This window comes from Notamacropus eugenii, chromosome 1 (assembly GCF_028372415.1).
Source record: "Notamacropus eugenii isolate mMacEug1 chromosome 1, mMacEug1.pri_v2, whole genome shotgun sequence".
Lineage (NCBI taxonomy): Eukaryota > Metazoa > Chordata > Mammalia > Diprotodontia > Macropodidae > Notamacropus > Notamacropus eugenii.
Window position 1 is genome coordinate 389285393 of NC_092872.1, and position 13951 is coordinate 389299343.

General features: G+C 42.5%; 1 protein-coding gene and 1 long non-coding RNA gene across 2 annotated transcripts in view; one reads left to right on the top strand and one right to left on the bottom strand.

Moving 5' to 3' along the window:
* LOC140518586 (uncharacterized) overlaps positions 1–13951 on the bottom strand; it is a 124901-nt gene that overhangs the window by 39061 nt on the left and 71889 nt on the right. The gene's annotated exons all lie outside the window — the stretch shown is intronic.
* Positions 6207–13951, top strand: part of ADRA1B (adrenoceptor alpha 1B) — a 38155-nt gene continuing 30410 nt past the window's right edge. Inside the window, exon 1 of the mRNA XM_072630873.1 lies at positions 6207–7622. Coding sequence (XP_072486974.1) covers positions 6674–7622 — 949 coding nt within the window. The 5' untranslated portion in view covers positions 6207–6673. The remainder of the gene's footprint in view (positions 7623–13951) is intronic.

A 13951-nucleotide genomic window follows, 5' to 3' on the forward strand; every position in this document is an offset into this window, starting at 1 on the left:
GAGTGCTGGAAGGAAGGGGGTTTGAGGTCTCATTTTTATAGGGGTTTTGGAGGGACAGACTAACTCCTATCTATGCCACCTTGGGATTAGTTCATCAACATAACCAAATCATCTCAAAGTTATAAGTAAAAACTTCAAAGGTAACATATCCCCATCATCTCAAAGTTATCAGTGCATTTTGATATTCTCTAAATCTGGAACTGTGGAGGTCTAGAATTTCTCTGGAATTTACATATCACAGGATCAGAACCCTGACAGCAGCACCTAGATGGCTCCTGCTAATTCAGTACGTTACCAGAATCTCAATTTTAGTTACTGTACAATACAATTTCTAAATTATGTTCCTTGGATTTGGGGGATGGCTTGTATTTGACTTACTTCCAGGTCCCCTTTGCAATATTATTTCCTTCTATTGCCACCTCTGACTACTTATAAACTTATTTACTAAATTAACTAAAAGGAAGAGGAGGGACCAGAATAAGATACAATTTAACACCGTGGCCCATTGACTTAATCCATCAAGAAGGGGAGGGAGAAGTAGACATAAATGTAGACACAGATACATAGACATAGACATAGACACAGACACAGACACAGACACAGACATAGACTTAGTCATAATCATAGACACAGACACAGACTTGGATGTAAATGGAGATATAAATGTCCTGGACAAGTACTGCTGATGAACAATGACCTGAACTCAAAATTGAAAGGAAGATAAGAATGAGCAAGAAGATAGTCTAAGGTGCTCCTTCCTGCTACAGTCCATTCTTTTAACACTAATTTTCTCTCAATGGTGATTAGATAGATAGATAGATAGATAGATAGATAGATAGATAGATAGATAGATAGATAGATAGATAGATAAATAGATAGACAGATAGATAGACAGACAGACAACTATAAATCAACGAATACAATCTCAGAAAAATCAAGGTTACCCAAAAGACAATGGAAAAAACACATCTTGGGTGTGTTTGGTACAACATACTAACAGCAGTAACTTTATCTGAGAGGTGGTATGAAAGACACCATCAAGGACACATGTAAGCACATAAAGAGTGCTCTAAGCATATGGTGAGAGGGATAAAACATTGAAAGTGTGAGGGCTACACTAGTATCAATCAACAAGCATTTATTAAGCATCCTCAATGAAGAGTTCATGGAAAAATATGGGCAACTATCATACAGAATGAGAAAACATGAAGGGATTTTGATTCACAAGGAGGCACCAATTTGATTTGATTCAGTAAGGCCCCATGGGACAAGTGGGAGGGAAGAGCTGCCAGTGGGGGCCTCTCTTCTCCCATCCCCTACCCCCAGACCACCCAGACATCATGCAGTAACCAGGGAGGACCACTGTGCATTTCCACCAGACCTGCCTAAAGACCCACAAGGCCCTATCATTGGCCCTGCAGCTGAACTGTCCTATACAAGTTGTCTCCTTTGATTAGAGTAGAAGCTTCTAGAGAACAAAAACTGTCTCACTTTTTCTATTTGCATCCCCTGACACTTGGCACAATGCTTGGCACATTATGCTTAATACATTATTATTTTGTTCAATTATTCAACTGCTTTACCTACAATGATCAAGGAGAGGAGGGTAGAGCATATATATGTATATACAAATGTAAATATGTGCATACATACAGAAAGCCATTAATGTATGTGCATTGTATAAATATATGTGTATATAAACATATACACATATACATATATGTATATATACCAATTAATGTGTGTAAAAACATCTATTGCATAAGCATGTGTGTGTATATATGTGTATATGTATATACAAAACTATTAATAAATGTGCATATGTAAACGTATAAGTGAAATTGTCTTTGTCCTTAAGAAGCTCACCCTCTGATTGAGGGAAATAACTTATATAAGAGAGTTCAGCTGCAAGGCAAATGATAAGGCCTCAGGGTCTTTAGACAGGTCTGGTAGAAATGCCCAATGGTCCTGCCTGGCTACTTCATGACATCTGGGTGGGCTCTATATGCATATGTATACTACATGTGAATATACAAAGGCGAAGCATGTGCTCAAGGAGTTTACATTCTCTTTGGGTGTGAAAAATTAAATATCATTAGAAAGGACAGGAGAAGCACTAAGAAATAAAAATGAGAAGAGATTAAGATCCAGGTCTGAGGTAAAGGTAGAAGTCCATAAGTGGGAGACTTCAGGAAACAGGTCCGGTTTGCCCAGCATGTAGAATTCATAAAGGGCAGTGTGGCATGCATACATCGTATAGTAGCATAAAATGTGTCTGAGAAAGTAGGTTAGAGACAGATTATAGGACTGGAGGTCCATCAAAGTGTCAGAGTGTAAAGGCAAAGAGGTGCTTTGGAAAAAGAGGTGAGTTTGGAACTTAGAGGACCTACATTCATATCCCTTTTCTCTCATATACCATTTGCATGATCTTGGGCAAGACCAATTCTCTGAGTCTCAGTTCCTCATCTGTAAAATAGAAGGAGGCAGGGGTATACTAAAGTTCCTTCAGCTCTAAATCTAGGGTCCTATTGACAACAGAGAGTGTCATCTTATTTTGTATGATCTAGAGCCCCTAGCACAGGGTCAGGCACATGGAAAGTGTTCAAGAGCTATTTGTTGTCTTAGAGGAGGATAGGTAGGAGGAGAAACAGGAGGTTAAACCTTTAGCAGTTGGAAGACTCACAATTCTGTTCCTGGCACATTAAGCAGATCATCTAAAATCTGTCTGAACTTTAGTTTCTCTCCCTGTAACATAGGGTGAAGGCTTTCCCTGTAGGATCCTGAAGGTTCACCATAGAAGCAGCCAAAGGGGTGGGGTGGGCCATTTAAAAGATTGGAAGTTTATAATGTATTAATAAAGAAAATGAAAGACTCTCTCTCCTTAATTATGGAGTGAATCAGAACTCTGTGGTATGTTCTATCCCAAGGAATGCAGAGAAAATAGCTCCCTGTGATGATAACTGAACAAATAAATGTTTAGCTCAGTAGGTTAAAATTCACTCCAAGTGGTTGTTAGGCATATGTCAGGGAACTTGGGTGTAACAAGGAATAACAACTATAAATTAATTTATTAAGGTCTTGTTTACAAAGTTATTGTCAAGGCCAATATGACTGCCTATTTTGCAGTAAGATGTTCCACCTTCATTACAACCCTTAAGGGAGACTTGGAAATGACAGCCTTTGAATTCCACAAAGGTATTTGAACTTCACATTCAGCTCAGTAAACACTTTCACATACTAGCACCTATATTCAGAGCATAGAATTTCACTTAAATAGGAATCTATTATCCTTCACAATGAAGGTACATAAAGATCCCTGATTCTTGGATTCACTAACTATTCTCCCCTATGGTTATGGTGTATGTCAGAACTGTTTAATGGACTAAACTTTTTGCATTTCCAAGGGTGTGACTGTCCCTTAAATACGGGGTAGGAACAATGTGATAAATATGGGGATCTTCCAAGTGAGAAAACTCCTTCTTTTAATGTAGGTTAGCATTTGCCTACAATTTTTAGTCTTAGTAACTTAGAGAGTAAGTGACCTTCCGAGGTCCTAGAACTGGTATATGGCATTAGTGAAATTTGAAACCAGATCTTTCCGGTTTGGAAGTTGGCACTGAATCCACCATGCTATGCTGTATCTTGGTCTATCAGATATCAACATTCAGGCTGGAGGAGGTAAAGAATAATTTAAAACAAGCAAGGGGCAGATCAGGGATAAGAACATGTGACCATAGATAATCTTTGGCTCTCAGTTTCCTCTTCTGTAAAATGAAGTCTTGAACTAAATGTTCTCTAAGGTTCAAGCTCTAAAACTCTATAAAATTCTACGACTCTAGTTACTCCACCCTCAGCCTCATTGCTCCTGCCCCTTTTAAATGACCAATCTTCTGGACTACTCTTGGCATTCTTGCCATTCACCACTATCTTTCTTTTGTCTTCCTTCTGCAAACAAAGGCGATAAATCTATCAGAGTCAATATTTCCAGGCTTTTAAGCCTTGTGGAAAATATGAGAAAAAAGTGACCACAGACATTGAGGACCAGCTAATGAAGATGTGCAGGAAAAGAAACCACCATGGCTAAAGGCTGGATTTTTGTTCTGCTGAGCACAAGGAAGTCTATAGAATCCTGAGGTTTGGGGACCCTGAGTAGTCATTGGTCCATTCCCTTATCTCTAGGTAAGATGGTGTTTAACTGTTCTGAATAAATGAGAATCTGATCTGCTTTTTCTGCCCTAACTTCTGGAGAGGTACCAGAATACCCATCCTCAGTTATATTTTTCAAAATTTAACACATCTTGTCAGGAAAAACTTCTTTATGGGAGGCAGTAGAGTGTAGTTAAAAACAGCATTAGATGGATAGTCAGAAAGGTTGTTTTAGTCTTGGTTTTGCCACTAGGACTATTGAGCTGAAGACCTTGATCAAGTTATCTAAACTGGGCCTCAGTTTCTACATTGATAAAATAAAAGACCTGGACTACATGAGATCTAAGGTCCTTTCCAACTGTGACATGCTATAAATGTTGTTTAACCTAAGTCAAATATATTGCTACCTAGGCCAGATCTGCAAGTGAAACAGAAGAACTCGCAAAGTTGTCTCTAGTAGGATAAGAGATCTGGGGCAAATTATACTATGGTTATTCCTTCTTAATTTTTTTATACTAGTGAAACCAGTATTAACCTTAGTATTAATACTAAGGAAAACCTGAAAGCAAAAAAAAAAAAAAAAGCAACATGCAAACTTTGGTTGGGGTCAGGGTATGGGTGTGGGATAGAAGAGAGCTAACCTTAGGTGATATAGAGGGGATAAGAAGACCAAGGGCTGAATTCACATGTAGGTACCTTAGGTATTTTATTTTATTTTTCTTAAGCACCAATTGTCCACTGGACAGCACCAGCAATTTCTGCCAAATGAACCTAAATCTATTAAATCACTTTGGAACCTAAGGAGCAGATATTTAAAAGATCCTTCTAATTAAGGTTATCCCTCTGCCTTTCCTGCCTCAGCTAGAATCATCCTAATTTAGTCTTTTCTCATCTCTAAGTGCCCTGCTTTACTAGTGGGAGGGTTCCCCTTCCTTGAATTTGCTGACACCTACATCATCAATGAGAAATGATAAACTCTGCAAGTAGCCCAGCCCTCACATTTGATCCATCAGTGTCTGTGATCTTAACCTTGTGGGTACTGCCTCTAACATTGAATAGTACAACCCATCCCCATCTTTTGTGTTTCTCATCCCATTTGATTATTGTCCCTGTCTCTCATAAATCCTTCCACTCAACATACTGGGGGACATCCTATAAATCTCTTAGCATTGGTATTATGGATATCAACAGGGTATATGAGCTACTCACTGATTATACCTCACCGTCACTGAATAACCAGATGCCATCCCATCCTTTTCCAGTCATATACATTTATGGCATTCTTTTCAACACAAAACTGCAATTAATTGTTTGTAATGCATTGTAGAATATTCGCACCCCATATGAGCCTTTCCATTAGACTTCAGGTAAACGCCTTTAATTCTTCAGAGATAACTGTATTTCATGGCTCAAAGAGATATAGCAGAATACTTTTTTTTAAGATGGGTCTTTATTTTAGGGAGAAGCTTGGTGTTGTTATCAACTCTGGCCCTTACCAAGATTTAAAAGGAAAATAGCGTTGGGTCTGTCTACGGAGGATTCAATCCCAGACAAAGAGATGAGATTAGAGTGGCTGTAGTTCTGAGCATTCATATCTGGTGTCTTTCTACTTGTCTAACTGTGGTTTTTCTTCTTTTTTCAGGTGGTTGGGGAAGTTTTACTTACCCCACACCCAGATGTCCTAAATTTCTACTGTCACTATCCAAGTGATTCCTACTCAAAGCTCCTACCGGCCCCCTTCCCCCCTCCCCAACAAGGTAAAAGCTCCCTCACCTGGGTTTTGGGTCCCTTAGGATTACAATCCCCTAGACTGGAAGTAATGTCCCTTGAGCAAGCTCTCTCCCTATCTCTCCCCAAGTTCTCCTCCATCACCTGAGAGAGGGGGAGTAGGGTAGAGTGGTTTCCAGGCCGCTTGCCCCAGTGACAAATGTTTTAATTAAGCCCCTTTGGTGTGCGTGGCTGTGGTTTCAGCTGTCAGTGCTGGGGATCGCCTTAGCTGAAACTGCATTGCCCTCTAGTGCCTCTCTGAGTCAGGACAGGACGGCTCTCCCCTCCTTGATGTCACTGCCATGCAGAGCCAGCCCAGCAGCTCATTGAAGGCTGCCTGCAGACCCTCCTCGCAGCTGCACGGAGCCAGGCGCCGCCGCCACCGCCTTCGCTCCCTGCAGACCCGCAGAGGGCAGGGGGGAGAGAACACGGAGTGCCCCTCCCCTGCGACAGCTCCAGTCCCTTTCCCCGTCACTGCCCCCTCCCCAGCCACAGCTCCTGGCTTGCCTGACGTGGACAATTAAACTTCAAGCTACCTCTTCCCTCTCTCCTCCTTTTGACAGGCTTCCGAAGATTCTGAACAGGCAAGGAGGGACTCGCTCGCTGCCCGTCTGCTCTGGGAAATGCCTGCCCGGGAAGCGAGTGACTCCTGCCCAGTAGTGCCGGCTGAGCTGGAGGGAAAGTTTCAGGAGAGCTGAGGTACTTCGTGCGCTGCCCTTGAAGCCTAATTACCCCCCGGCTATGGAGGGTGGGCTTTAAAATGAATCCCCATCTGGACGTGAGCCACAATATATCAGCACCTGCCTATTGGGAAGAAGTGAGTGGTGGAAACCTCACTAGCCTCAATCTGACGTCCAGCAATTCCACTCCCTCTGAGCTGGATATCAGGAGGGCCATTTCCGTGGGCATTGTGCTGGGTGCCTTCATCCTTTTTGCCATCGTGGGCAACATCTTGGTGATCCTCTCTGTGGCATGCAACCGTCACCTGCGGACACCCACCAACTACTTCATAGTTAACCTCGCCATTGCAGACCTGCTGCTGAGTTTCACAGTCCTGCCTTTCTCTGCTACTCTTGAAGTGCTCGGCTACTGGGTGTTGGGGAGGATATTTTGTGACATCTGGGCTGCAGTGGACGTGCTGTGCTGCACAGCATCCATCTTGAGTCTCTGTGCCATCTCTATCGATAGATACATCGGAGTTCGCTACTCTCTTCAGTATCCAACACTGGTCACCAGGAAAAAGGCCATCCTGGCCCTACTCAGTGTGTGGGTGTTGTCCATGGTGATCTCCATTGGCCCTCTCCTTGGGTGGAAGGAGCCTGCGCCTAAGGATGAGAAGGAGTGCGGTGTCACTGAAGAGCCCTTTTACGCCCTCTTCTCCTCCTTGGGTTCCTTTTATATCCCGCTTACTGTTATCCTCGTGATGTATTGCCGAGTCTACATCGTGGCCAAAAGGACCACCAAGAACCTGGAGGCAGGAGTCATGAAGGAGATGTCCAACTCCAAGGAGCTGACCCTGCGGATCCACTCCAAGAACTTTCATGAGGATGCCCTCAGTAGCACCAAGGCCAAGGGCCACAACCCTAGGAACTCAATAGCTGTCAAACTTTTTAAGTTCTCCAGGGAAAAGAAGGCAGCCAAGACCTTGGGCATTGTGGTCGGCATGTTTATTTTATGCTGGCTTCCATTCTTCATTATTCTACCGCTTGGTAAGTTGGGGACCAGAAGGGGAATTGTGGAAATTTTGAGGTGACCATGCTACAGTAAAATGAGAGTCAGATTTGGATCTGGAGACAGAGGGCTTGGGTTCAAATCCCAGTTCTGGTACTTCTGTGACCTTGGACAAGTCACTTAGCTCCTCTGGGTCTCAGTTTGTTCATCTATAAAATTAAGAATTTGGGTGGGTTACATAACCCCTGAGGTCTCTTAGAGTTCTGGTGTAGGCAATCATGATGATGTTATAAGCTATTTAATGCAGTATGTTCCTTTTTTAGTCTGGTTTGGTTTCCTATGCAAAGACTTTGCAGATGGATAGCTTGCTAGCAACCAGTGCAGGTGTTAGTTAAACACACTAATTCCTTGCCACTTGAAATAGATACAGGAAAATCAAGTACAGTGAATGATTCATTTGGCATTTTCTGTTTAATAATTAAAAAGAACAATCAGCTCAAACATCACACAGGCATCATTTTGGTAGTAATGATGTGTCGGCTAGGACAGCGTCACTAATGCTGCATACAAAATAGTTTGTTGGTGACTGCAGAAAAGACAGTTTGGGAAGAGTAGTGAGGCAGCTCTTGCAGGGGGTAAAAATGCAGCTTTCATTCAAAGGTTCCTGCCCAGAGGTGGGTTCCTGTAAAGCCTTTCAGTGGATGCTTTTTTTCCCATTTTCTTGGTTTGGCCCTTCTGCATTGCTAGGAAATGGGGCGGGGAGGCATTTTGTTATCAGTTCATAAGGCATTTTACAACTGCTCCCTGCTGCTTTCATCCAGAAGTCCTTCAGTTATCTAATGACTGACATATGAAAAGGAAGGAAGATGACTGAAGCCTGGAGGTTCACACATTCTCAGTTTTCACCCAGAAATTTTTCCTAACTCTGACAATTTATGGAATGCCCCAGAAGAAGCTCAAACTTTTTCCTTGTTTTCAGCCCCTATATAGGTAATAACATCAATGGGTCTATTTAGAGGTGAGCTATTTACCTGCCAAAAATACTGTTGAGGTTTCCTTTTGCCTGCCAATTCTACAAATTGAATGGGTCCAAAGGCATCCTATGTTTCTTGTAAAGTCTGTGTTCCCTAGGAGCCCAAGTCCTAGTGAAGAAACAATCCTGCACCGAGAGTTGTGACATACTGTCCACATGGCATCTGAAACCATTGTGCATATTCTGAGTATCCTGTCTCATAGCCCTACAGAAAGCCATACCATGACAGGAAGCAAATGTGTATTTCACTGGGCTCTGCTATTCCCATAAGCAGAGGTAGGAGCTCTGTATGTCATGGACCATAGAAGACATTAAATTAAAGCCACAATTAACCAGAACCCAACTATATTTGGTAGATAAGAGCATGTTACTGCATTTTGCATTTAAAATAAATAAGCTGACAAGAAAGCAAGTTGTTATCAGATATTGTGTGTGTGTGTGTCTGTGTGTGTGTGTGTGTGTGTGTGTGTGTCTTTCATGGTATCCCCACTGCATTATAAGCAAATTATGCCACAAACTGGCTATATGATTTGAATTAATTCATTTCTCTCTGGCAGGTTTCTTCATCTATAAAATTAAAGAGTTGGACCATATCAGGGTTTCTTAACCTGGGGTCTATGAATTTGGGTTTTTTAATGTTTTGATAACTGCATTTCATTGGAATTAGTTTTCTTTTTTTTTATTAATTTATAAACATTATTCTGATCTAGGCTCCCTATGTCTGTTTCATCCAACTACCAAAGGGGTCCACGACACAAAAAAGGTTAATGATTCCTAATCTAGAGAGTCTCCAAGGTCTATTCCATGTTCTATATCCTGGAACCATTGTAGCCTCCTAGACCTGCTCTATGACAATTCAAACACAGAATGATGAACCTGAGGTCGTCATATAAGATCCTCATCAGAAAAGGTGATATTCACTAAGTAGTGATACATACTAACAAAGAACGATTGGTTAATACTTTTAAGAAAGATTTTCAACAGTAAGGGTTGAATCCAAAAGCATTTGTCAAATTACCATCCGTTAACTAGAAAATATCCTTACCCAGAACATCATTTTCCAAGCATTCTGGATACTTGAGATTTAACTATACAACATGATACAATGAAAAAAACTCTGGATTTGGAAACAAAGGATCAGCGTTTGAATTATAGCTCTAAATTGTTGATGTGTAACATTTCATGAGTCATTTGACCTCAGTTAATTCATCTGTAAAGTGAAAGAGGCTGGACTAGGTTGATCTCTGAGGTCCCTTTCATCATCAGATTCTCTGACTCTAAGCCTAAAAGTGGTACAGAGAGCTCTTACTGAGTTTAACACAGAATTTCAGGAATACTAACATGAACATAAGAATTTCTATAACCCAAACCCAGTTTCTCCTCTTGGCATCCCTTCCCATCCTTCCCTAGCCTATCTCCTACTTTGCCACTTACCCTCCTCCTCCCACCCCATCTCCACCCTTTCCTAACTCATGCTTCCTCGTAGCAACTCTTGTCTTTGCTTCTTTTCTTGCTTTATTCCCTTCTTGATATGATAAATACCTTGAGCATTAACTGGGGCCAGGAGGCCCTGGAACAGAGCTAGGGCAAGAGTGTCAGTAAAGGAAACCGGCCTTTGGAAATCTAGGGGCTCTACAATGGTAGGATGAAAAAGCCTGCGAGTAATCATTACTGATCGAAGGGGTAGAATGAGAAGAGCACTGGCCTGGGAGTCTCGAGACAGAAGTTCTTCTAGTCTTGATGTTGCCCCAACTAAGCAAGTGATTTCACTTAGCCCCTGCAGGTCTCAGTTTCCTCACCTATAATCTACTGGGGATGGGATCCCTAAAATCCTTTAATTCCAAATAAACAAAAGCATAAAAATAGCCTGGTTGATCTTTGGTATACAATAATCCCTCCCCACTCCACCACCCCCACCCACCCACCCACACACACACCAAATTCTGCTCTTCCATCCTCTTCTCCTTGCCAAGGTCTTCTCACCCCAACCCAGTCAAAAACTCTGTCTTCCCTCTCTCTCTTGCATACCTTTCCAAGGGCTTGTTGCCCTAATATGCCAGGCCCTTTGCGTATGCACAATGGAAAGTGAAATGTACTTAACACCCTGAGGTAATTCTCTCTCTCACATTCTTATCTCTTTTCCAGTCATTAGAAGCTTCCTGATTCACCCACATTGTGACTGCTTGAGGACCTCCTGACAGTATGGCCTTATGAAAAGAGCTCAGGGGTCAGAAGTTCAAGTTCTGACTTTCCCTCTTACTAGTTCTGCTACTTATTGTCCTAAGACCTTGGGTGAGACCCTTTGCAACTCTGCAGCTCATGGGGTTCATCCAAATGACCTCTAGGGTCCCTTCTGGCTCTGAAGCCTATGAGTCATAAATCAGGTGACCTTATGCCAAGCAACCATTCTGAGCCTTAGTTTCCTCACTTGTAAAATGGACATAATATACTTGCTGCACCTGTTTCTCAGAGCTATTTGAGGAAAATATAAGACCTCAAGTGCCATTAATGTGAAGTTTTATTGGTATTGTATTGCTATGTATCTTACTGGCATTGTCCAGCTCCTGAGCTGAATGGCCATATCCTTCTTGCTTAGAAACGATAGCAACTAGAAGCCAGTGCTTACCAGGGGTAACTAGCACAGAGGGAACAGCTCGGGGGAGAGGGCACTTAGGAGGTGACTTGGAATTGGACAGGATCATTGGGGTGAAGGGAGCACAGAGAAAGTCACTTTTTTTCCAGGAAATGGTTTAAATTTCTGGTGGGTCCAACGACAGTCAAGCAAAACATGGCAGCTGGGCTTAGAACATTAAGCTCACAGAATCCTGAGTGGGGAATATAAATCATAGACTACTTTAGGTTTCTTTTTTAATGAGACCTGTGATTTCATTGTGGAGAGCTCACAGGGAAGAGACTTGCTGTACTACTACAGATCAGTATCTTCCCTGTAACTGTAGTCTTAGGTGCTTGCCTGGCACACTGAGAAACTGAGTGACTTGTCCAGGGTCACGTAGCCACCAAGACTTAAATCCAGTGCCAACCCTTTACCCATCACATCATGCTCTAGGTCCATACAGGCTTTTCATCATATGCTCTCATTAAGAAAGAGAAAGGAATAAGGGAAGGTAACATTTGGCAAAATGGTGGTTTTCATGGCTAGCAGGTGGAAGTTATTTCCAAATTCAAGACAGACTTACAGGTGCCTGGGTGCAACAATATTTCCATATTTGTGTTTATTATTTCTGTAAGAGAGAGGAGAGGGGTTCCCCAGGGGGAAAGGGAAAACAACATGCCCCACAGTAGCGTTCTGCTTAGGAGCTCGATTATTTTCTCTCTGCCTTGTTTTTATTTTAAGGAGCAGGAGCCAACCTGCAGACAGGGCTTCATTTCTCTTCTCCTACTGTGTTTCACCTGTAACACATACAGCCCCCCACTTCCTTTCTCCTCAATACACTTCAAGTGTGGCCCCAAAAAAAGTCAGACCACGGAGAGGAGCAGACTCCAGAACAAGAAAAAGAAACAAAGAAACAAGGATCTCTTTATTCAGGCCCTGGAACACAGACCCAGAGGGAGAGAGAGAGACAGGAAATAATTCGAATATAATATAGGGGAATTTATACTCGACGGGTTGTTGGCGAGATGTCTAAGAGAATCATCAGCTGCTCAGCATTATAATTAAGGCCCTGATCCTCCCTGCTACAGTGAATGCTTGGTCAGTGCCTGGAGAAATGGTTGTGCTATTAAGTGATGCACACTGCAGTGGGGAGCATTAGGAAGTAACCAAGCAGCCAACTGGTAGCTGGGCTTAGTGAGTTGTTTAGAAAACACTGGAATCTTGCCTCACTCCAAATCATTCTTCCTTCTTTTAAAATGCTGAGAGGCACCAGGAAGCCATTAAACAACTAACTGCCTTCCTCTCCTGAATAAATGAAGGTCAATTTCAAAGGAATAATTGTGTTCCCTATAGTTTTGGAACCAAACTGGGATCCCGCACCACTAGTTTTTCTAACCCTCTCATTCAGATATTGGGTTTATGAATTTCCACCTCTAGGACATGTGAAAGGAAAAAAAATTTCCCTATGCTGACAAGACCCTCAGCTAGCCCTTCAGCCTGTGGTTTTCTAATCCACAAAATGGTTAATTTATAGGATAGGAGTGGCTCTTGTGGAGAAGGGGGGAGGGCCTAGGAATGGGGGTAAGCGAGAAGGGTGTCAATCAAGAACTTATTCAAGGAGGAGGGAGACACCCCCCCCCACACAATAAGATTTCTGCCTCTTTTGCCCTCTGACCCAATCATTTCTATAGTAGCAAAAGATGCTGGTCAATCCTGAATGTTCCTATTACAAAACAGACTGAATTTCTATTTCAGAACCCTGGTCTTCCTACTAAAGGGAGGACTGAAAAGATCTAGTGTACAATGAAGGAATGAATGAATAAGCATTTATTAAAGGGTTTGTTATTTGTAAAGCACTATACTAAGGTGAGACAGGGTGGGGGGAGGTGCTGGGGGAGGGGTGGAAGAGATACAAATAGAAAAGGGGGACAGTTCCTGCTCTCAAGGAGCTCCCATTCTAATAGAGGGAGACAACACATGTATTAAGAGGTTTCACCTGCAAGTCATGTGGAAAGGCCCCACTCTTAGGGGGTAGAGACAAAGTATAGTAATTCAATTTCTTTGGTACCATTTCTATTGATAAAACTATACCTATATCTGATGCTGGATCATTTGACAATGCCAAGGACTTTGGTGACCTAAGTATTCTTTTCTGAGTCTTCAGTAACTGTGGCTGTGGAGGAGCACAGAGCTACAGTACCCACAAAGGCAGTCGCCAGGTCACATTTCCACAAAAGTTGTTCCAGGGAATGATGATTACAAGGGGCCAGCTGGAAGCAGGGCTGCTGGCATGGAAATCCATCTATGGGAATCCCATCTGCCCTTTGGCTCAGTTTTAGGATTTCTCAAACCAGTTCTCTGCACTTACTACCAACCACACATAAGCATGCCACAAGGGCACATCCCAGAAACTCACACCTAGATAAGCAACATGAGTCCACAATCTCCTTCAAGGCAATGGTAATCCTCACTGGCCGCTCTATGAACACTTTTGGCTTGGCTCTTAGGTCAAGACACTGGGAATGGTTTGTAGCCACAACACAAGTTGAATAGGTACAATGTGCAGCCAAGGAAATGCTGGGAGACTTGGATGAGGGTATCTAGTAAAGAACTGGGAAAAGAAAGTCGTAATTTGTTACCCTGCCCAGAGAGCCTGTGAGCAGATTGCATCTAGTTAATTACCTGTACGGAACTGAAATCCTTCCCAGCCAAAGATCCCA